The sequence below is a fragment of the Lineus longissimus genome, chromosome 17, assembly GCF_910592395.1.
Source record: "Lineus longissimus chromosome 17, tnLinLong1.2, whole genome shotgun sequence".
Lineage (NCBI taxonomy): Eukaryota > Metazoa > Nemertea > Pilidiophora > Heteronemertea > Lineidae > Lineus > Lineus longissimus.
In genome coordinates this window covers 13,014,827-13,040,109 of record NC_088324.1, presented here as the reverse complement: position 1 = coordinate 13,040,109, position 25,283 = coordinate 13,014,827, and the positions used below count along the sequence as shown (strand labels likewise).

At 40.3% G+C, this 25,283-nt stretch overlaps 1 protein-coding gene across 1 annotated transcript in view; it reads left to right on the top strand.

Annotated features, from left to right (window-relative positions):
• Positions 1 to 25,283, top strand: part of LOC135501109 (heparan sulfate 2-O-sulfotransferase 1-like) — a 76,032-nt gene that overhangs the window by 39,111 nt on the left and 11,638 nt on the right. Inside the window, exons 2-3 of the mRNA XM_064792915.1 lie at positions 6,022 to 6,095; positions 12,322 to 12,510. Coding sequence (XP_064648985.1) covers positions 6,022 to 6,095; positions 12,322 to 12,510 — 263 coding nt within the window. The remainder of the gene's footprint in view (positions 1 to 6,021; positions 6,096 to 12,321; positions 12,511 to 25,283) is intronic.

Here is a 25,283-nt window from a genome sequence, read left to right as displayed (position 1 = left end):
AGGAAAACTCATGATCCTAAATTCTCGTTGGCTCAGTTATATTGGCAGAAGAAAGAAGCAATGATTTCCAGATGCCTCTACAATCACAAACGAGTTGTAATATTGTAAGCTAAAAGTATAAATTTGAGATTAAAGATAGACAGTTGTGGACACAGTGCTTTGTTATGAAGCCAAGTGAGCAGAGGGTTCATGACCAGGAGGACATATCTTTCAGTCATTTTGAGCCCTGTGCCAGTCTCTTTGCTTACTTGACAATGGCAGGTTACCAACATCTTATTGACATCCGTCCTCGAGGCTTGTACCCACAAGTTCAAAAATTGCATTTCTAGAAACCTGCCTTCAGCACCTGTTTTAGAATGAATATTGCTGAGAAAACAAGTACACAAATGGAGACCATCAGCAATTGGCTACCAATACCATTGAATGGTTCTGAAATAAGCTTTCATGCTGGCAATTTCTCTCATGATTACCTCAGGCAATGTATTTAACATGAAATACCGCTGTCCATTCCAACAAATGCTCTTGAAGGCTGCCTTACTCTTTTAAACCAAGTTGGTACCACTGACTGAAAAACAGGCAGAAAACTAGCAAATGTTGGCAAATGTTGGCAAACCATCAGATAGTGGAGAAACATAGTTTAGTCTTGACATTTGCCTTGAGCAACTTCTCGTGGTTTATGTAGTCCAAAGCTGTATGTATAATGACACCAACTTGTAATAGCTTTCTATTTCTTTGCCTCTACATGTATTTGTCTTACCATTGGCAATAATGTGACGTGATGGCTCTTGCAAAGATAGTAACTTGAGGTCAAAAGCAGATACTGAGTTATTCCTACCAACTGTTGGCTACCATCAAACAGATGAATAAGGCAAATCCGTTTTGTCATTGCTTTGGGCATCTTTGTATTGTTATCTCTCGATCAAAGCTGAACGTATAATCACACCAACTTGTAATAGATATCTGTTTCTTCCCTATTAGCCTTACGAGGGGCAATCTTGATGTTTGTACACCTTGGGATACAACTCTGGTTTGTAAATGTAACATTGGCTGCTGGTATGTTTGTCTTACTTCCGGGATTAACTTTGGCTGCTGGTATGTTTGTAGAACTATATCATTTATCAAATAACCTGGGGATGAATACATTAGTGATGCATATTTCTGTTGTTATTTCTTGATCGAATAAGTACGCTGTACCCAAGAGTCAGGGTTGAAGTGTCGGCAGCCTGTGGGGTCAACAGATGAAATATGTTTTCAACTTGTTAGCAATTTTCACCTGTCTCGTTCATTGACCTTAAATCAAAGATGTACATCCTCACCCTCACGAGTGCTTAGTTGAGCAGTAAATTCCATCAAGAATTGCTAAGATTATCAAAGCCTTTGACATGTTATGACTTTGATAGACAATGCTGTGTTGCCAAGGAGATTTCAAATAAGATTATCAAATGACGTGGAACGACTTTGATATTATCACAGCATAGCTTGCGAATGATTCAAACCTTGCAACTTAAAGTGTCTAATCTGCACAAATAGTAACTAAGTCACTGCTTTGAATTTATTTTAGCTCAAATCTTTGCTTGAAAAGATTTGCTCGTCATGTGTTGTTGGTAAGCTGATGGCAGTGCAGTAATTTTGTCCTGCCTTGATGGCAAATGCATACAGAGGACAGAGGAAGGAGGGACACGATAGCGTTGGGGCACCTTGGTGGTTTCACGGTCAATTTATCTAAATAAGCCTTGTAAAAGTTTATCCTGTGGTTGCAGAGTGTTTTAACATAGAGACTGTCACCGTTGGATATTTGAAAACAGCGCCCAATTGTTCACAACAAGTTTAGTCACTCACACTTGCGTTAACTTGACACGCTAGGCATTATCTCCTTCAGTTAAGTCCATCAGACTTGACGCTAGTTCAAGTGAAAGCTGCTGCTGACAAGACTTGTTTTGAACCACTGGGCCCAGATCTTGTTAAAAACATGACTGACTTTTACCGAGAGCTAGTTCAAGTGAAAGCTAGTTCTACTGACAAGACTGGTTTCGAACCACTGGGCCCAGATCTTGTTAAAAACATGACTGACTTTTACCGAGAGAAACATCGGCAAGACACTTTGTTCAACTATCATAATTGACAGCCATCAACTAAGCCTGTCCTCCATTGCAGAGATAATGGATAGAGTCACCTCAACTACATGATAAATACCCTTTTAACATAGAGACTGTCACAGTTGGATATTTAAAAACAGCGCCCAATTGTTCACAACAAGTTTTGTCACTTACACTTGCATTAACTTGATGTGCTTGGTGTTATCTCCTTCAGTTAAGTCCATCAGACTTGACGCTAGTTCAAGTGAAAGCTACTGGTACTGACAAGACTTGTTTCGAACCACTGGGCCCAGATCTCGTTAAAAACATGACTGACTTTTACCGGGATGCTAGTTCAAGACTTGTTTCGATCCACTGGGCCCAGATCTCGTTAAAAACATGACTAACTTTTACCGAGACGCTAGTTCAAGTGAAAGCTAGTGCTACTGACAAGATTTGTTTTGAACCACTGGGCCCAGATCTTGTTAAAAACATGACTGACTTTTACCAAGAGAAACATAGGCAAGACACTTCGTTCAACTAACATAATTGACAGTCATCAACTAAGCCTGTCCTCCATTGCAGAGATAATGGATAGAATCACCTCAACTACATGATAAATACCCTTTTAACATAGAGACTGTCACAGTTGGATATTTGAAAACAGCGCCCAATTGTTCACGACAAGTTTTGTCACTTACACTTGCGTTAACTTGACGCGCTTGGCGTTTTCTCCTTCAGTTAAGTCCATCAGACTTGACACTAGTTCAAGTGAAAGCTAGTGCTACTGACAAGACTTTTTTTCAAACTGGTGGGCCCAGATCTCGTTAAAAACATGACTGACTTTTACCGGGATGCTAGTTCAAGACTTGTTTCGATCCACTGGGCCCAGATCTCGTTAAAAACATGACTAACTTTTACCGAGACGCTAGTTCAAGTGAAAGCTAGTGCTACTGACAAGACTTGTTTTGAACCACTGGGCCCAGATCTTGTTAAAAACATGACTGACTTTTACCGAGAGAAACATTGGCAAGACACTTCGTTCCACTACCATGAATGACAACCATCAACTAAGCCTGTCCTCCATTGCAGAGATAATGGATAGAATCACCTCAACTACATGATAAATACCCTTTTAACATAGAGACTGTCACAGTTGGATATTTGAAAACAGCGCCCAATTGTTCACAACAAGTTGTGACTTACACTTGCATTAACTTGACGCGCTTGGCTTTATCTCCTTCAGTTAAGTCCATCAGACTTGACGCTAGTTCAAGTGAAAGCTACTGGTACTGACAAGACTTGTTTCGAACCACTGGGCCTAGATCTTGTTAAAAACATGACTGACTTTTACCGAGACACTAGTTCAAGTGAAAGCTAGTGCTACTGACGAGACTTGTTTTGAACCACTGGGCCCAGATCTTGTTAAAAACATGACTGCCTTTTACCGAGAGAAACATTGGCAAGACACTTCGTTCAACTACCATAATTGACAGTCATCAACTAAGCCTGTCCTCCATTGCAGAGATAATGGATAGAATCACCTCAACTACATGATAAATACCCTTTTAACATAGAGACTGTCACAGTTGGATATTTGAAAACAGCGCCCAATCGTTCACGACAAGTTTTGTCACTTACACTTGCGTTAACTTGACGCGCTTGGCGTTTTCTCCTTCAGTTAAGTCCATCAGACTTGACGCTAGTTCAAGTGAAAGCTAGTGCTACTGACAAGACTTGTTTTCAAACTAGTGGGCCCAGATCTTGTTAAAAACATGACTGACTTTTACCGAGAGAAACATAGGCAAGACACTTCGTTCAACTACCATAATTGACAGTCATCAACTAAGCCTGTCCTCCATTGCAGAGATAATGGATTGAATCACCTCAACTACATGATAAATACCCTTTTAACATAGAGACTGTCACAGTTGGATATTTGAAAACAGCCCTCAATTGTTCACAACAAGTTTTGTCACTTACACTTGCATTAACTTGATGTGCTTGGCGTTATCTCTTTCAGTTAAGTCCATCAGACTTGACGCTAGTTCAAGTGAAAGCTACTGGTACTGACAAGACTTGTTTCGAACCACTGGGCCTAGATCTTGTTAAAAACATGACTGACTTTTACCGAGACGCTAGTTCAAGTGAAAGCTAGTGCTACTGACAAGACTTGTTTTCAAACCAGTGGGCCCAGATCTTGTTAAAAACATGACTGACTTTTACTTAGAGAAACATCGGTAAGACACTTCGTTCAACTACCATAATTGACAGTCATCAACTAAGCCCGTCCTCCATTGCAGAGATAATGGATAGAATCACCTCAACTACATGATAAATACCCTTTTAACATAGAGACTGTCACAGTTGGATATTTGAAAACAGCGCCCAATTGTTCACAACAAGTTTAGTCACTTACACTTGCGTTAACTTGACACGTTGGCGTTATTTCCTTCAGTTAAGTCCATCAGACTTGACGCTAGTTCAAGTGAAAGCTAGTGCTACTGACAAGACTTGTTTCGAACCACTGGGCCCAGATCTTTTTTAAAACATGACTGACTTTTACCGAGAGAAACATCGGCAAGACACTTCGTTCAACTGCCATAATTGACAGTCATCAACTAAGCCTGTCCTCCATTGCAGAGTTAATGGATAGAATCACCTCAACTACATGATAAATACCCTTTAGATTGCATTAATATCACCCATTATCCTTTCCATCATTCTATTAACGTATCAGAAAATACAAAAGGTCACTGCAACTGAAGAATCCTTGCTTCGCATGAAAAACTTTCTGGATATAATAAGACGTCAAATTAAGAAATGGTATTGACCTTTTCACTTAGTTACACTGACATTGTTGCTGGTTTCAACAGACTTAGGATGTATCATAGTGAAAATTGCTTCAGATGTACAAGTCGGGTCTGTTTCCGCATGTTTTGTATTGAGGTAAGACAGTGTCACTGTCTATTTGTAGCACAATCTATGATATTCAACCACTTTGCTTCAAGATGATTTCTACGTTCTGTATTATGGCCATAAGGGTAGACGATTTATTTTGTAATATTCTATGACTTGTAAGTCACTTAACCAATTTAAAACGAACCAGGACTTGAAAATAAATTCACAAGACATCCGGAAAATGGCCGTTTCCTTCATTAGCTTGCTCTTGAATAAATAATAATAATAAAATGGTACTTAGGAAATAGTACGTAGAAATAGCCTGAATAAGTGTATGAACCTCATAAAACTAACGGCAAAAAACCCCTCTTATCTGATTCACCCTCTTTGCCAGTTTCACCATCGGTATTACAGAAATTTGTTCAGGAATCTGCAGATGATATATTTTATTCTTGTGTTGGATGAGATGTAAGAAACTGATTACAGGTTCTCATGTTCAGTTACTATTTATGCCAGCAAGTAATTTAGCGGTATTGTGTATCTAAATGGTGCACCTTAATCATGTTAATAAGAAGTAATAGTATCATATATATGTTTTTTATGAGAAAATGAACAATTATTAATTATTTATTAACAAGAATTATCCAATTATTGAGTTATGTAACTGTATATGCTTATTATTGGCTTGGCCATTGACAGAGCTTCTGTGCAGTGGTTTGGCTGAATTCGAAATAAAACCAAATTCTTCTCATATATCGTGTCAATGAAATATTTGTTTTGACAACAGTAGTTCTCTCATCATTTCAGTATCGATGAACATTCTTTCGAGTTTTGATGCCAAATGTTCAGTGTAATCGTTGGTGATCTAGGTTGAGTCTCATGTTGGTGTGGTCACACTCTTAGAATGCAGGTTGTGCACACATTACTAACAACACCTAATGGATTTTCTGCATGAAGCTTGTCTTTGTGGTATGAAAGACAAGGTTGGCTCCCTACAACTTGAGAGCTCATTCATTCAAAGACTTCCTCTCTCCTGTCTTTTCAGAAAATGCCCTCGGACGTATACAGCTTGAAAACACCGAGCATGCTCGCCGACGGTTACCCTCCAGTTATACAAAGGTAAGATTCATACTAATCAAATCAAGGTTACCATTTCAAAGAAATTTTATGTAAAATCAGACATGAAAATAGCAAAAAATAAGTATCAGGTAGCCTTGTATCTAATACCTGTTGATAGAACATTGGATGGCTTTGCAGTGCATAAGATGACTGCTTGATAAAGTTACATATCCATCACAGCATCAATTGTCCTGTTCTCATTCAACTTGATCTCCTTGCTTTCGTAGATGGTATCAAATTCTCTTCATTGTGTTTTGTGCTCAATGTCTTATCCAATGTAACTAGTATATACTTACTATGTACTATGTGCAATGTAATCTTGACTACACAACAATGATTCTCATAGTGTATTCTGCAACATTTTTACACATTTCAGTAGATTTTCTTCCCATTTTCATGGAGTTCATTCCATCACCGAATGAAAACTTTGAAAGATGCGGCTCTGTTGTATCATGATTCATCCAATCAGTAGTAGACCCCACCATACCATGTATTCGACTTCCCCAATATTTTTATCGATGAAAATAAATAACGGGTTAAAGCACTTGTTGCTCTTATCATTTATTAATCCAAAAACAACCGTTCTATCCACAGCCTAATCGGATTCAATCTCGTTTTCTGATCCTAGATGGTAGAAATCAATGGAAACTGAATTGAAATTGACAACTGATGGTGAACTTGAGGTCAATTCCATCAGTTGTAATGTTTTTACAAATGATTTCATTCATCATGCTGACATCTTTGGATTTTATGTGCTGTCATGCACGTATGACATATTTCAGTCGATACTTAGAAGCGAGAAGCTGTCGGTGTCATGAAAAAGGGTTTCAGTCTTCTTGGGTTTCTTCTCGGAGGTGACAATGATGCTGGTCCACAACCACAACAAAGCTAATTTGGTTCACAGTTAAGCTGCTTCAGGAATAAGTCCATGATGTAATCCTTGGCGGACTCTATTTCAGGGGAACACTTCGTTCGAAAACATCATAGAAAGACGTTGGCTTTGGAAGATAATGGATGGCAAAGCTTGTGGTAAAGCTTTTCTTTCTAGTTTGAAACTAACACCACTAAAGAAACCATCCTTCTGTTGATGCTATTCCAGACGAAATGCGATTTAGGAGAAATGATGTATGGTCATATTAATGTGGTTGGTACCCCCGGTAAATGGTAACTGCCTCATTTCATTGATCTATGGGGGTGTTGATAGCATGAGATGTTGCTGACCCATGCTGAAGCGATGTGGTGAGGGGCCCTGCATGTCTTTGTTAGCTGAAGTCTGAGACAACGAATCTGTCAAGAAGCATATTCTACAGGAAATCCAACCAATGCTCTTGGGGCTGGTGACAAGGAAACCATATATTATGGCTCAAGCCTATCAATTGCGGATCAAAGACCACCACATGGTCGCATGATTTTCCCCAGCCTCTGCCGCTCATACCCCCACTTTCTTCACAACCACTGTGACTGGTACCAACAGTGTCCACAACTTTACCCTCTCCATAAAATCCAAGCGACCAGCTGACATTATCACTTCTCCCCCTTAGGACGTCTGTGTAAGAAGCTCTATCTAATAGCTGTATATTCCCTCAGTAAGACAAGACCCACTTCAAAGGAAATATTCATGATTTCCTAATGTAGATACGACACCCAGGGGACGCAGATGAAAGTCATGCCACTCGAGCATAATCTATACATACTAATCGCTCGGAAGGCAGTTTTTGAGAGGGGCCAGGACACACATAATATCTTGAGACGTAACCAGAGTATGGGTACAGCCTGAGTGTTGATTAAATCTTTTTGTCTTACTCTGTTTCTGAATAGCCCGAACCAAGCAGAAGAACATATCAATACCTATAGTTCAAGGAGCGCTACGTGAGACTGATAAAAAAGATATAAAAAAGCAAATAGGGGTGTCAGCTCAACCACATCTAGCATTAAGTAACCACACTGATAGCATCCTAAAGGGACTTCAGCGCACCTCATCATCATATCTCTAGCGGTAAACGCAGATCAGCTTTCCCACACCAATGCATTTGATCAGACACCGTAATGATATCGCCAGCAACAGCTCTGATTGCGTCCCCCGGGGATTAGCGAACACAACTCTAGATACAGCGATAACATGGATAGATTGACCAGTAATTACTCATTAATAGTATTTTGGTGCAAACATGTTAACAAATCTAGCAAGACTGTGTTGCTCTGAAAGCACCAATCATGTTCCTTTATTGCTAATGGTGCACCATCTAATTGGGGCTGATGGTGACAAAAGTGCGACCGATAGCACATTACATGAATATCGGTACAGATTTACAGGTTGTAGGGTGCGAATTTGCAAGAATGGACTTTCTCTGTAATTGGGAAATCAATCCGATAGTCATTAACGATGTCTTTGGTCCATTTCAAGCCATTTGTAGTGTTCTTGTGTATGTTACATGTAGAGAAGCGTTACTTGAAATAACTGAAAACTCTTGAGTGTTTTCAACCCTGATTAATATTTCACACATGTTATTTTCACGTGCACAACAAAAGTTAGAGCTGTTTTAGCTGCATGCCAGAGTTCTGATTTTGTGGCCAACAGAATTTTGGAAAATCCTTCACTAACTCCATTTCACATGCTACAGCCAGTAAGGTCATGGCTGCCATTGCATTCGAGACGATGTGACTAGCTGTTTCCAGCAAATCAAGTGTCGGATTTAGCTCTTGTTTCAGGATGAAGATATTGAGATTCTTAGAAGAAAAAAAGCTGATCTAAGGGAAAAAAGCAGGAGAGAAAAAATTAGAATGACCTTGAGTCATGACTTGGGCAATATGTCACGTGCTGCTTTGTTGTTGACATTGGTCAGCAAGTTTTGATGGTGACGAACAACAGATCGTCAATATTAAATCTTATTTGCAATATCAGAACAACTACCATAAATCCTGTTCGGTGATCTTGAGGTGGTTTCTCGATGACTTTAGCTGCTCTGAAGTGCCACAAAAGGACATGAACATGAACATGCCTGGTATCACAAGTGACTCGTTTGTTTGAGTGAAACGTGCTTTCTCACATCGTCGGGTGTTTCTAATGATTAGGCGCGCTCTCGTAAGTCACAGGAAGCTGGACAAAATAAGCCAAGGTCGAAACGGAATCCATTCGAGATTATTCTTTATTATCTACTATTTGACCGTGTGTTATGCCATGGATGTGTAAAGGACTGGTGGGTCATTGCAGTGGATGATACTGGATGTCTTCCAACATCATCCTCTTGAGTTTTGCCAAACAGATTGCAGGTTTTCTTACTCTGATGTCTTGATATTTCCAACTTGTCGCCAGCTGAAACAAAAAATGCTATAATATATGAATCAATCCAAAAGGATCAGATCTGACCTTTATGGTGTTTCGTTTTTAGCTCTCTCTCCAACCTTATTGGAACCAATGAAATTTATGATTATATCAGACATGAGCAGAAAGTAAAAAGCTTTGAAGAGGAGGCAGCCCATGTTGTTTTCACTTCTGCCAACTCAGGCAGCAGTATGGTGTTGGTTGTATTGGATAATGTTGACGGTCGTGCCAAAGTGCAAGTGATTGCATTTGGTGTCCATTTTGCCATCAATCGGGAAGACAACCAGGTTCTCAGCATCATGTTAGCCATCCTCACACACACCCTCAGGCGCAGTGGGTTAAATCCAGTCTAGACACTGCTCAAATCTAACCTTTACAAAGCATTCCTACTCTACCAAATCCTATCAAAACCTCCAGAAAGCGAAGACAAAACCATTCACCCGACACAAGAGCAATCTTCCCATGTTCTAGTAACTTCTGATTGAAAAAAGAACATCAGAACATTCTCTTGTCGGTGTAACCAGACACATGATATCTTTCCGCAAAGTTGGTTATTCAGTTGCAAATCTGACTGGCAATTTTTTTAAAGGTTTATTTTGCTGGAAACAATTGATTTTAGAATTGCAGAATCATGTTGTTTTTACACAGGACTTGCGAGTTGTTGGTCAAGGTCTGCAAGGACAACATCACCATATCGTCACAAAAAACTGAGCCGTTGGTTGATGTTTTGATTGAGATGTTGAGGTCACCGGTTTTGGTAAGAAAACCATTGAAGGAATATCCAATCTTGAATTCAATTGTGCGTTTATCCTGATCTGTCTTGTTCTGGGAAACTGGCACCACTGTCCTGATATCGTATCACGGTGTCAAATCTGATGTCATTTATTTAGAGATGGCTATTTCGCTTAGTGGAACTGTGCATCGTCATGTCCCCCAACTTTCTTATGATGGTCCAAGTGGGATGAGTTAACCTCACCCTGATGCCACGTTATAATGGCCAATCGCAATTGCATTGACGGAAAAACACCACAACGAAACTCCCAGTGGAGGTGAACAAAAACTCATCTCATCTTCGAATGAAGCGTAATCTCCACAAGACCCATGCTACCCCTACTCATCAATCTTGGTTTCTTATTCGAATACTATCGCTGATATCTACGACGCTATAATAAGAAACGCAACCCGCTCAGAATCAATAGAATCCGCATTGAATGGCCGACAAGGGTTTCAGAAGACGTGATCATCCAATCTCATCCAAGGGTACACAATTCACATCCGATGTATTGTTTGGCAGGGCATTATAAGCACCCTTGGGAAGAGGTTGGTGATCATCTTCGAGTATGGTCGGTGTCATTGGGATGAGATTGATTGCCATGGAGCTGTTAGAAGTCTGGGCCCTAATTCATTATCCGGATAAAAGATGCGGCTAAAAATCATCTGCAGATTCTTAGGGATTTGGCTGCTCATCAGTGATATTGGGTGGTACGGATAACGGCATTGAAGGATCAGCCAGTCTCGTATATGGTTCTTGGCATGAATGTAGGTTGTGATATTTCAAAAATCGGGCGAGTCACTGTGGAGTAGTGTTCCGGGTCTTTGACAGCCGGCCATGTGGCCCCTGGTTTGACTCTTGGCAGATCTCTCACAGTCCATGTAGTTTTCATTGTGTGAAGCAAAAGGTCAACAATGTAGTCTGCAAATAAACATTATGAATATCGGTATGCTTGGTGAAGCTGGGTTAATGTCTCCAATATCCTTGTACACTTGATGATATCATACTACACAACTTGAAATTACAAATCTGATAACTGTAATTGAATAGAACATATCTGAACAGCTAGATTAAGTTCAACAACAGAAGCTGAAATGAATTCCCAGGGTGAATGTACATGAATTACATTCCTTAGGTAAGGTTGGATTTCTTCAGTGATACGTTAGGATTTTGGTGAACTTGATTTGGATGAAATTGATATGGGTTATTATGAGGTGTGTTGAAATCGTTGATGTTCTGCTGAGTTCGCGAATTGACTTTCGTCGCTTTTGAGATTTCGCTCAGTTTGAAATTACTGCTCTCTGAGTTCTGCTTTCACCAGTGTGTTCATTGTAAAAAGTGCTTGAATAGGTTCATAGGTCTTAAATTTGTGGATGTTTTGTTGGGGCGGATGTCCACTTCATGTATTAGCCAGGGACTTGACTGAATGGTATCATACCCCTGGGGAATGCCTTAGGGGTTTGTGGGCAGGGTTGGAGAAGGGAACATTAAACCCTGAACTCCTCGGAATGGGTTTGTAAATTTGGTCGTATTGGTTATGTTACTGCTTGGTGGAATGAATTGAAAATGAAACATTTCAAGCAACAAGTGAGCAGTCCATTGCAACAAGTCACCGCCCGGCTATTACTCACAGACATGAATAAATTCATTTGCTAATCCAGACGAACTGTCATAATGTGGTATAATCTATTCCAAGACCCATGGAACCCCACTCCTCATCCATCATTGCAACTTGTTTGAATATTTTGTGTCCAATCATTGAATTAAATCTACATCCATTAGTGGGCTACATCTAAAGTACATTTGTTAGACGGGTATTTGCTTTGAGTACCCTTTCGCTGCAAAAAAAGATGGTTACCCTGTAATTTGCTTGGACCAGCTAACTTGCTGGTGGGGTTTGACCCGTATCGATTGGGAACAAAGGAATTGGTAGAGTGGTAGAGAAAGAGCCAACACGAGCCAACACATTTACGAGATGGGTGAAGGAGGCGATTTTTCTTATGCATTGTGTTTTGTTGAGCAATAACTCTGGCAGTTGCTTGGCGTGCACCACAACAGTTGCTGTCAAGTGGCTCCAACTTCAGACAAAAGTTGATTTAATTCAGCAACTTTTAAAACTTTTATCGTTCCAGGAGGATTACCAAGAAACAACGGGCAGCCGAGGAAAAACGGATGACCAAATCATCATCTATAATCGTGTTCCAAAGACTGCCAGTACATCATTTGCCGGGATTGCCTACGATTTATGTAATGTGAACAAGTTCCATGTCCTTCATTTAAACGTGACCAAAAATATGCACATCCTATCTCTCTCTGACCAGGTGAGGAAATTATTCATGTCTTTTTCTTGAGGTGATGTGATGCAATAGAAGCCTCTATGTGCACCAGTGTGTACTGGTAGCTATTAATACTTACCCAATATATTTTGCCTTAATCAAATTTTATGCATCGAGAATTTTAATGTATCCTATGGAAATTGATAAGGAAACTCAGCATCACTTTTGCTTCAGTTCATTAGAAACTGATGCAGAAATCAACTTGTAACATATTTAGTAGTTGCTTTCTACCATGTTGGGTGAATTTCAGTGGAAAATTGAACATTGAATTAATTGAGGTTTTGGTTTAGCTTGACATCACAATCAGATGTTCAATATTTCAGTGCACTTTGTTGGCATCGAATGTCATCTTGCTTGTACGCTGTCACGATATGACATGGATTTCATTAATTCAAATAAACAAGTGTCAGTCTTGGGTGAAATTTGATTGGTTCTCATATTTGAGATGGAGTCATTCAATTTTGTACACTTCGTAGTTAGTATACAGGGTGTACCACAATAGTAAGTATTCAAAAATGTTGCCAACTTTCTGGGAGATGTTCTCCAGGTTTGGATAAGTACCCAAATAAACTATTAAGACAAAGAGCAACGATTGAATGGATATCGCGAGAGGTGATTGCGTTCATGGTCATTGTTTCATCTATTTTGTTATTTTTTGGGTGTAAAATCGTCCTCTGTATGAGCACTGAAAAGGTATGTGACTCACTGCGCCTACTAGCGGATTCGTATGACCACTACGCCATGAAGCCAAGCGAGATTTGTCTATTGTTCATGCTACCAAATATAACATGAGAGTCGTCTGGGATTGCACAAAGATGGTGATAAAAACATGAAAGGCAACAGAAATTACAAATGAAAGTCTTTTTCCGATAAACAATAAAGCACTCTCCTCTGAATAAGCACGGACACAACAAAACAAACACTAGGCTGGGAACATCATACCACGATACAATCAGTCGACTTCCTTTTATATGCAAAAGTAATTAGCGTTTCTGAACCACGGTATCAACCATATCACATCACTCAGCAAAGACATCAGTGGTCGAAACAAAGCAAAACGAATTGGTGAGGATGCAGTAATCCGTTTTCCAATAAGTCAAGTCATTTCCTGTATGTGTGTTATGGTCTTGCATCGCTTTCATTTTGTTTTCCTCTTGTTTTGGGAGCTAAAGACTCCGAGTTAATGCATTCTTATGTTACTCTTAAGGGGATCAGGGATTCTGGGGACATCTTCGAGACAGATGGCGTGTTATGCAGGAATAGGTATGGTAGAAATAGCAAAAAGGTCATTTAGCCATTTCCTGTGTATTGCGTGTTTGGTTATAGACTATTTTCGCTTTCCTGTTGTTTTGAATGTAATATCAGCCCCTTGGTTCCTCAAGTTTCTCTCGTGAGTGATTCAGAGGATTTTGTCTCATTTTTCCAGATGGATGGCATGCTGCAAAGGAGTAGGAATAATAAAAAAAGTGATGATATTCATTATGCCATTTCCTGGGGATTCATTGCATTGTCTGTTTTATCTTATAGGGGGAACTTGATAGTAGGATGTAGATTTGGACCTTTTTAAGCCATAGTTTGTTGTAAGCGAGGAATCTGTAGGCACAGCAATATCCGACCTCCACAAACGGGAAAAAAAACATACTTATAACCCTTATATCTTGACATCTCTTTCTGAATATGCCATAGGTCAAGACTGGTAATCCCCTTTGTGAAAACAGCAAAACTTCTATGCGAGTCCGCCTTACATACCTACAGGAAATAGACCCACACCAGAGAACAAGATGATATCATTTTTCATGTCTTTTTTTATGTGTTTTTACGTTCAAGATGATGATTTTATGGAGCCTGGACTGGCCAAACCTCGGCACACTGACTGTAGCAACACACAGTCAAATGGTTTTGTTGCATACACAGATGGTGATGCTGGAGTATAGCTATGGCGAAGTGATGTTTTTTCTGGTCCCTTGCATACACTGCAATGCACAATACTGAAGAATACTCAATTCAAAGAAACCCATGCATATCGCCACTGATCCCCTGGGGCAATACTTGTCCCACCTGATGTGAGTCACATGTGCTCATGACCCTCAGGTCTTCTCCAAGGTGTCTTCTGGGATACTAGTGGCCTGTTGACTTCATGGTAACTATGGCAACGAAAGATCAACGCAAATTGATGACGACAAAAATTACTGTTTGTCCTCTGCTTCGTGATTATACCTGACAACTAATTTTAGACAACAAAGGCAACATGTGCGTGGTCTCCAAGTGGCCAAATTGCTCCGATGGTATTGTAGGTGATCGCATGCGAAAATAAGTTGCATCAAGGCAAAGCAATATGTTTATCTTGTAATTGGCACATGATCAGTTTATGATGCAACACAGTGGTGCGAGCTTTATTAATGTTTTTCTGCTCAAAATGAGGAAACATCATCAGCCCTAACAACTTCACTAACGCGACCACGCCGGTAATGCAACCATTCAACCTCGGTCCCATGAGTGGTCGTGTTACTGGGGTTCCAGTGTATACGAAGAAGTGTTCTGCAAAGTGACAAAGAATGATGAAAAAAGTTCTAGAACGCCTTTGATCCACCTTTGCTCGATTAGGCACCAATTAAGAAAAACTCGTCAAGTAGATCACTCTCTAACGAATCGTGTATCATTTATTGCTTTGTTCCTGTCTCATCTGCCTTTAAACACTGATGTTCTGATCAAGATTGTTTTTTTGAAGTGACGCTCTTCAAAGTTAGTGTTACATTTTTGTTGTCTGAAGGAAGTGATGTTTCGTTTTTTAATTGCACATTTGTTTTATTTGGGCATGGGACTTTTGAGTATAAGATGGTCCCTGTCACAATGTGTGAAAATGATTGGTTCATCATCCGATTTGAAGAGATTCCTGACCTGGCTGGACTCCAGGGTATGGCTACGAAAGATGTCTACCAGTGACACTGATGTTATTCTAAGACCGGGTCTTCTCCCCTCAAATCAAAACTCTATCAGTTGTCTAAGATATTGCCCTTGCCATCACGTTGATATGAAAATCAACGCCCTCGGGGGATTAAGGGGAGAATTAGCCAACGTCTTTAGAAATCAGAAGTCAATCAAGTCGTGATTGCCGTTGAGACGTGAGGTGGATGATGCCCCCAAAGGGATGCGGGTCACAGCGCCAGATGAACAAATTAACTCTGACGTGTCACCGGGATTGAGTTTGCCTCAGACATGGTGTGGTCCATGATTTCTTCTGTTTGGAAATAAGCAGAAGTCCATACAGGAGTGGATGAATTTTGACAAAAAAACATGTTTACGCAAATATTTAGGGCCACGAAAATAAAGAGATTAACCCCAAGTCACAACTGTTAAAAGAGTTGATACAGATAAATACACTATCTTTGTGATTGCTGCTATTACTAATAAAGGTAAATGATGGCACTACAAATCTTCCATAAAAACGTGCGAATAAATGACAACAGACAATCTTTGCAACACTGCTACACCGGTCTACGCATAATTGTGTAATGAATAATCGAGGAGCACCGCAGATCCATTGCATTCTCTGTGTCTCCTGAGCATTCAGTCTTAGCGATACGTTGGCGTCGACGGGATTTTCCCAGCGACGGCAAGATGGCAATCATGCAATGCCGTGATGAGATTTTCATATGGTTATTTTGTTAAAGCTGATTTCGTGAGTCATAATCATGTATATGTTTATGGTATGATTTACTCATATGTCTCATTCATACAAAATAAAAAATGTAAATCCTTGCTACCTTGTGAAACTTGATACAACAATCAACCCTTTTCTGTCAGAAAATGTTTTAGTGGTCTTTTGCCGGAGGTAGGTGGTGTATGGTACAGTAAGGGTATCAAACTCACAAGTCCATAAGCGTGGGCTCAAATCCAAGTCTTCTTGAACTTCATGAAGTGACCAATCTTTAAGGTAAGTTTACCAAGACTAGCAAGTTAGTCAACTGACCAAAGGTTTGATCACTAGCAGCTGACCTGCAACATTAAACAACCTGAATTGGTCAGTTGGCCAATTTTTGACCGTTTTCAGTAGTTGTCATTGACTCGGACAAACCTTGATTGGTGACTTGAGGCATTAAAATCATACGGTATCTCATCAAACTTTCCATCAGAATGATGAGAATCCAAATTGATCATGTTTCGCTATCTCTTTCATCATCTGATTAAACTTTCCAATATTGCCGGCAAAAAATTGATTTTCGATGAAGAAAGTTGTTACTGAGATTGCTATTCTCTCAGCTGAAAAAATCTCAACTTGTTCTTTGAAGGACTGGCGGAAATGATTTTCATTTTCTCTTTTTCTTTGCAGTTCATTACTCTCTGAGTTATACTCAGAGGTTATGCAAAAGGTTATACACAAGTTATGCACAAGGTTCATGACACAGACTCCTCGGGCGTTGTCTGAGCAAGTGGCAATGAGGATGTTTCAGGGGCTGATTGTAGAATTGCTGAATTTGGAATCCATGGCGATTTGGAACCTGTGGTTGCCGACATCGCAGATGCCATTAGCAGAGGAGTCATTGGGCGTGGGGAGACAGATGAAAGCACACGGACAATTCACAGATGACAAGAAAGGGAGACTGCCTGAAGCAAGGGTGTGAATGTGCCCCTGCGGGGTGACTTGCGGCTGATCGCCACAGACATAAAAACTAGCAGTATTACTAAGAGAGGACTGCGGGTTTGCTCGATACACTTGAAGAAAGAGGGCCTGTGTTTCATCCAGTGCCTCTACACTTCTGATGATACTAAACAAACAATAGTTCATGGCATCAGTGTGACTCTCTCTGAATCTCTTCAAAGTGACTCTCTCTCAATCTATAGCAATTTCTGTCACACTACACTACAAAACAAGTCTGCCGATGACAGAACCATTAGACTTTCTTCTGGCTGAATGAATGAGTGGCCTCAGTTATTCAGTCCACGTCCATATGTCAAAGTCGCTATCCAGCCAACGTTCACACCACCAAACCAATGTTAACTTCTGTTACCAAAAGGATGTCTGCGAATGACAGCAGAGCATTTCTCCAGGTTGAATGAAGAATTGACCTCAGATATTCAGTCCATACGAAAAACAACAATCCAGCGGATTTTGCGACTGAACATGGAATGATAGCAACTATCTCTGCTATCTCTGGCTGAATCACTGACATTTCTTCAGGTTAAATGAAAGACTTTAGTTATTTTGTTCACAGAGGTAAAATCAACCGCCAGACTATAGTATAAGCCACTATCAAGTCAGTTCTTACACCACCAAACCAACATATTGCTCTCGCAGTCTCTGTAACACCAAAACAAGATCAGAACAGTCTGTAGATGACAGAACTGGGAGCACTTCTTCAGCTTGAATGAGTGAGTGGCCTCAGTTATTCAGACCACATTCGTAGTAGCCACAACGCGGCTAATACCTACTTTGTTGCAAAAACGCTAATATCGCTGTGAGTGTTTTTGTCATCAATCAGTGCGTAGTGTCCAATGATGACTTCAGACATCATTAGGCCGTGTTGGTTGCTGGAAGTGTTTATTGTCTAAGGTAGACGGGTATCTGAGGCAACGAAATTCAAAAAGGGATATGTGTTAACCCTTGGATGAGGTACGAATACTATCATTACTCGTACGACTACAATAATTACACCTATTTGTGCATTTCATAAATGGCAACATTTTTATTGGTTTTGAGATGGAAAGACTGGCTCTGCTTGAAAATGAACTTGATAAACCTAACAACAAAATCAAGAATCAAGAAAGTGATTCAAGAAAGCACGAAAAAAATTGGGGGATTGTGGACTCGGCCGGAGTCTAACTAGGATGTCGAAGAAGTGTTGTGAGTCATGCATTGTATATCAATCTGTTCCTCACGGTTGGACCATGTTCAACAAAGAACTAAATCCAATTGTCCACGAATACACCTTAGCCAGTACCACACAGCACAAACGTTATCAGTGATAAATTGACAACCTTGTCCCCAGAGATGGCAGGCTGGTGCGGTAGAAGTTGTAATCTATCGGAGAAAAAGTGTTATTTGATGTAGGAGTGTTCTCCACCCTTGAGACCTTGCAGTGATTGTTTCCAGTGGTTAAGGCTCTGCTAGGGATGTCAGTGGAAGATTGGTTTGGTTAACTGGACTTCGGATCAATCTGCTTTTTCTGAGGCCAGGAAAGACTTTATGGAACCTTCAGGAGTGGACAGTGGCTTTGGAAATGGGGACCCTGTCAAAATTGCTGTTAAAGGCCAGTCGTCTACAGAAGGAGGCTGAGTATAGTCCGTCCACCTGATTTTCACTCCTTGATCACCACTATGACTACAGGTCGTCAAGTGTTTGAGTCTGGGTTACCTTTTGCTCTATTCTCCCAGTGTTAGATGAGACAACCAACTCCACCAGTTCAGTATCACCCCTAAATTTAAAAAAAAGTTTAAAACAAAGGCTTGAAGGGTTCCCTGCTGACATACATTGGTGCAGAGATTGGCCATTTGAAGAGCTGTGCTGTTCACCAGTCTGAGGTGGTCTGTAATGAATCGGCCAAAGTCACCCTTGAGACCTCCGAGAGATTTCTCCTCCACCGGACGGCCCGCAGCTTTGATAGTTAAGGTAAGCGGAAGGGAGCCGTTTGGTAGGTAGATAACCAATCAGTTTCCGTGATATTCTGAGGTAGATAAATTTGGTAGAGATAGTAAAATGGCTAGTTTGGATTCTGTGATGAATGACTGAAGAGCACCTGTGAGACCTAGTGGTGATTTCTCTTGCACTTGACGATGGCTTCCACAAGTTTAGGTATGGGAAAGACTGTCCTGTTTGGCTGGTAGATACTGTTTATTGATGAGCAGTCAGTCACTTGAGGAGATAGTAAAATGGCCACTTTGGACTCCATGATGAATGACGGAACAGCACCTTGGGGCTCCCCAGTGGTTCTTCACTCTCAAAATGATGGTTTCCGCAAGATTTTGTTTATGTGGGAGAGATGCTATTGATGTCAGGCTGCCCCATCAATACGGATGTTCAGCGTAAAATACATTTGGAGAGATGTTGGGAGCCTAATTCTTGATTCTGTTGCCAGCCATTTGTTGAGGCTCTTGGTGATCAGCTCATACACCAATCTTCATCCCCTGTATTGCAATATTGCTTCTCATGAATAGATCATATCACGATATCATGTCATATCATATGATATCAAATTTCATATTCACGTGTTGAATATTTCACGTACAATCACGTTCCATCAACAGAACATCATGCGATATCAAATCTTCAAGATGCAATAAAAATCAATCTATTCTCTGTCGAAATCCCATTATGGTGCGGCAAGTTTAAAATTCAATTTCATTCTCATACCTCATTTGAAATTGGCTTTATAGGACTGCAGGGCTATTCAATTTAGCTAAGTGTTCACAATGCAAAAACTGTGACTCGTGTGACAGCGTTTTGCATCAAGTCAAGTAACTTCGTTAAGCGAGTGAGGAATTGTGTGCTCTGATTCAATTCTTGGCGGAGATAGCGGAATTTGTAATCTAGAATTCGGAATTTGCTTTCAGTAAAGGTGGATACTGCTGCAGCGAGCAGTTTGTGCCAATTAGAGTTGAGAATGCAAATGTGTAACAGCAGTTAGAACCAGAGAATCAAATTTATTTCAGTGCCGCGCATTTGCCCAAAATGATTCAGGTGTGGTCGCAGTTTTCACACAGTGACACAAGGCCTGTTCCGCCACAGTCGTAGTTGGGAGAAAGAGAACCATGTCAGAGTGTCCAGGCCAAACCTTTGCTACAGATCACCCCAAGCAAATGTAACGAACAAGATCATTTACCAGCAATTTTCACTTCATCATTGCCTCTGCACAGTGATAATTTACCCTTCACGATCTGACAGAATTTCTGACTTATGGCTCGAGGCCGAACTAGAACCATCTATTTTAGATGTGAGATGACATATTGGTGAATTAGTTTGTCGGTACTTGAAGCCATAATAAGGCAAAAAGACTGGGAAGTTGTCCGCAGAGTCATTTTCCGGTGCTTGTTTTTGGCAGGTCATGGTTTTGATTAGGAACTATGATTACAAATCTTACTTCATTTCCGAGTTGTTTCTCATCAAAGAATTTCTGACTTGAGACTGAACTAGAAACATCTATTTAAGACACGAGATGACATGTTGGTGAACTAGTTTGTCAGTACTTGCAGCCATAATCTGATGGAAGAAAGGTTTGGAAGTGGTTGGCGAAGTTGTTCGTGGCACTCGCTTTCGGCAGATAATGCACTTGCCCCTTGCAAATTCTTTTTCCTCCAAAACTTTGTCGAATTCAACTCCTTGGTTGACATAAGAAGACATGAACCAATCCCAGATTTTCCCAGCAATCGCCTGCTAGAAAATGCACTTTGAGTTAAATCACCCTCAACCAAACGCCCACTCTGTTAACCAATGTCAATCAGATGTCACGCGGTCCAGCAAGATATTGAGATGTTCACTTCAAGATATGTTTGCCAGTTGATTAACTGTTAGCCAGTCTCTTGGTTCTGCCTTCGTTACTTGAAGATTGGCCAATGCTTGTCTTTACTGAGTGATCAATCAATGATAGATGGTAGTTTAAGGGACTGAAGCAATCGTTCTTGTTCCGTAGCACTTTGCTCAACAGATGAATACTCTGTGTCAATTGGAGAGCTGACTGCATATGATGTATGGATGACTATGCTAGTCTTGAAGTTTGCAAGCAACATTGTTTTAGTATTTGGTTACAAATATATTGGACTAGCCTACAGTTTGAATAGTCTCTATCTGTAGATGATGTATAAATGCTTGAATTGATTTTTCACCAGGAGGCAGCCTCCCATTTAGGATCTTGTTCAAAAGTGAAAGTCGGAAATGATATGTTTGATTTGCCTACAATTTGAACATACAAGATGAAAATATGCATCTTAGAATGGTCTTGCATTGAAGGAAGGAAAACAAAGTCAATAGATACTTGTGATGTTTAGACACATATGGAGCTTGGTAGCAGTCCAACCACTTGTCCTGTCAAGTGCAAGAAAGTGGTAGAAATGTAACAGTTGCTATGTAATGGTGTTGGAATAATGAGGTCAAAACAGAAGGATATTTGGAAGAAGATGGGATTGGATATTCTTGGGATGGTAATGTATAGATAGAATGGCATTGAGTAAAAGCAATGGTCTTAAAAAGGCTTCTATGTATATGCTTCTGCACTCAAACGAGAGACCGATGCTGAATAGAAATTGCTTGAGTTAAGGAGTGATACAGTGTGTTTGAGATTAAGAAACATCAATTGCTCATTCGGCATGTTCGAGAATAAACTAGTAAAAGATTGAAGATTTGAGATGAACCATTGAGAAAGATAAACTGCTCCACGAGACAAAAACAGCCTCACCATGGTTTTTGAACTGCCAATAAGTTGTGAAAAGAAGTTCATCAAACACTACCAGCCTAACTCTGATGGTGCTTAAAAGTGACTGAGGCAATCTCTTCGGCTTCATAGCTTGTTTGTTTTTCCGGCTGACTATCGCCGTATCCGTTTGAGCAAACTCCCACATCGGATGATAGATGAGTATTTGCCCCCAGATCGACTGTATCATGACTTCATCAGCGAGCAACTTGTTTCTTTCCCCGCTTGTTGATTAATCTTTGAGGATTAATCCAAGTTCTTTTTGACAGCAATAAACAAAGGGATATGCAAATCAGTTTACTTTGTGATGCTTGTCTGAATGAGTGCCTATTTCGGAATTGGCGCACATTTGTTAAATTTTTTGAAGAGCAATTTGCTTGGATCTTCTTTAGTTAATAAAGTATTGAGTTGGTTGGAAATGCTGGGCTTGCCGATTGGTTGGCTTTTGGATATGAAGCTGCCATTAAGAGATCCAGTGTGCAGAACCCAAACCCAAGTCTCGGGAACAGTCAATTCAAAAGGTTGATGTTGAAAAGGCCATCTTCTTTCAAAAGATCAACCTGTAGTATAATTTCAGGCCAACCTTGCAGGTATGAGTAACTCAACATGTGGGAAATGTACATCAAAATGCATTGTCACCACAGCCAATTTTGGTTGAAATGACATACTTGTCAATGGAATCACATCAATGGGTCCCAATTTTAGCTACTTTGATTAACCTGACTCTAGAATCTTATAATATTGAAGATGAAATAGAATTTCTCAAAAACACCTTTTGGGGCCTAATTTAGAATGATATTGATATCATAGCGAAGCGAAAAGGTCTGTAAGGGTGTTAAAGATCTGGTAAAGAATATGAAACGAAACAAGACTTTAATATTGACCCATTTGAAACTTTGTAAATAAGCTGTGATTGAAGGGAGTTTGAGGTGAAAAAGCTATTTCACATTGCATTTATGCTTGGTTAATCGGACTGGGAGTTTGTGCCTTGGGCTGATGATGCCATTTTACACCCATCCTCGTCTAGCAGAGCTGGGCCCTTTTTCTGCTACCGGTCCTAGACAGGTAAGATCAGTCACTGTGCACATTCTCTTGGTGACGATCTGATAGAGTCAGCTCCTTGATGGACACAATGACAATCAGCCAGGGTTGATATCGACCCAATGTAGGGTCATCATCTTACCCGAGGGAAACGCAACAAACATTCCTGACAGGGACGAAATTGCAGAACATGTCAATGTCAAGTTCCAATTTGCTTCAAAGATGGATGGGTCCTTGCGGTCGAGTTTTGGTAATCGTAACAGTTCCCACGTTGGCAAATGCTAGATTTGAAACCGTCGATCGATCCAAATCTTATCTGTCTTCAGAGGTGCTGTGACTTAGTGGAAAGGCCAATGAAATTCGATATTTTGGTTATCGTCAGTAAGCCATGGTTTTACTGGTGAACGACACGCAAATTTCTTAAAATTAGTTGGTAAAAGTAGTAATTTGTTTTGGTGCATGCTCAAATTAAGTGAGGGTGGTGACAAGAACCATGAGATCAACTTTCAGTGGCCTTTAAAGGTGGCTCCACATTAACATGCTGCTAAAGGATGTGGGTGGAACACTCGTTTGTGAAGGATTTCATCGGGAGATTAATTTATTGTTAGCGGATTATTGATGACCTTTGAAGCAGCAGCAGCTGAACCAAAGATTGACATTCCTACAGTGACAGGCTCTGGTCTTTTCAAGAAAATGTAGATTGTAGTGAGCAGCATCGCCTGAACCCTTTTGAGAGAGCATGATGATTTGAGTGGGGACAAGTTTGGGTCAAATTGTGCTTAATGGGCATTGTGGCCCAAGAGAGCATGATGATATGTGGATGGACAAGTTTGGGGTTCAACTAACTGCTATGTTTAGTCAATAGGTCCTTCTCACCAGGTTCGTGGCTTCAATCTCACACATTTGGATGTGCAGTTACAGCTCACAGACCAAAATGATGCTGTTGATAATGATCTATTCTGGATGTGATATGTATTTGACATAGTGTTAAGGCTGCTACTAAAATGTTATGCGCAATGAGATGTCTTACTTACGGCCAGACGTGAAAGTACAGAGAAATGGCCAATAATGTTTTTTCTTCATAACTTTCAAGTTGTCTGTTGTCCGCGTCATGTTAAGATTATCAAAATAAGTTACACATCCACAGAGATAAGTAGACATGAATGTTTATTAATTTCTTCCAGTTCCATCTTGGCACTTAACGATAATTTGTTTGCAATATTCACCAGTTCTGATTACATTCAGAATTCTCTCATTATTGGAAAATTATAACATTAATGTCGAGGATCATCCTGTTCATATGCTTTGGGGCTGGAGCGTCGTGGCGAGGGGCCTTATAGGTCACTGCACAACTGTTCCGGTGTAAGAGAAGCCACAGAAATGGCAGTAAACCCTTCAAATGATGGCAGAATCGTAAAAAATACTTATTCTGCATTATTCGTGCATCGGTAACGGTGGTTGGAGAACAGTGCTTTTGACTCCGTACATTGAAGTGGAAAGGCCAACTCATCGCACACACGCCGTTTTGTGCATTTTCTCCTTAGCACGCAGATGCACTTGTCAAATATTTGGACAAATTATACAAATTCAACAAATCTTTGTCAATGAATGAACACTTTATTTGTACAGGAGAATATGACTCACATAAGTGAAACGTTTTTTTTAACTTTTCGTGCGTCCTTTCGATGTGCAGAGTTGAAAGGCGCATTCCGTTTTATTTGCTGATGTTGAACATGAACAAACTTGCGGGTCGGCGGTTTCTGCGAGCAGAAGACGGGCAATGAAAAGCCACACGAGGGGTGGCGACGTTCAAACATGTTGATTTCAGCAACTTGGCTTAAACATTGTGTAGTTCATTTCACTCGTGCCTGAAGAAAATATATCATTGTTGGTCAATCTTGGGTGGAATTCTCTGTGATGGATTGTAAACCCTTGAACCCACTGCTTCTCTCGTTGCATCAACTTTCTGAGTCACCCAGAGAGCCAGGATCTTGGTAATATGTTGAAGGATCCCCAAAGGGGACTTATATTGACTTGATTCAAACATTAATGTCTCTTATGATGAACAGTTTCAGTGTTCTGATAGTACATGTGACTCTGGTAAAGTTATTGTGGTCTAGCATGCGATTTGTACGTCTTGTACAAGTGCCATTGGGATTTTAAGAAACCAGCAATTCTGACGTGATAACCTTTGAGTACTTTTCACCTCTGTCTTAAACATCTAATAACCCAATTTTGTGATTGTGATATTTGAATCTGAAATTTCCGAGTCATGCAGACAATTTAACCGAGTCTGGAATCTGCCTACTGTATTTT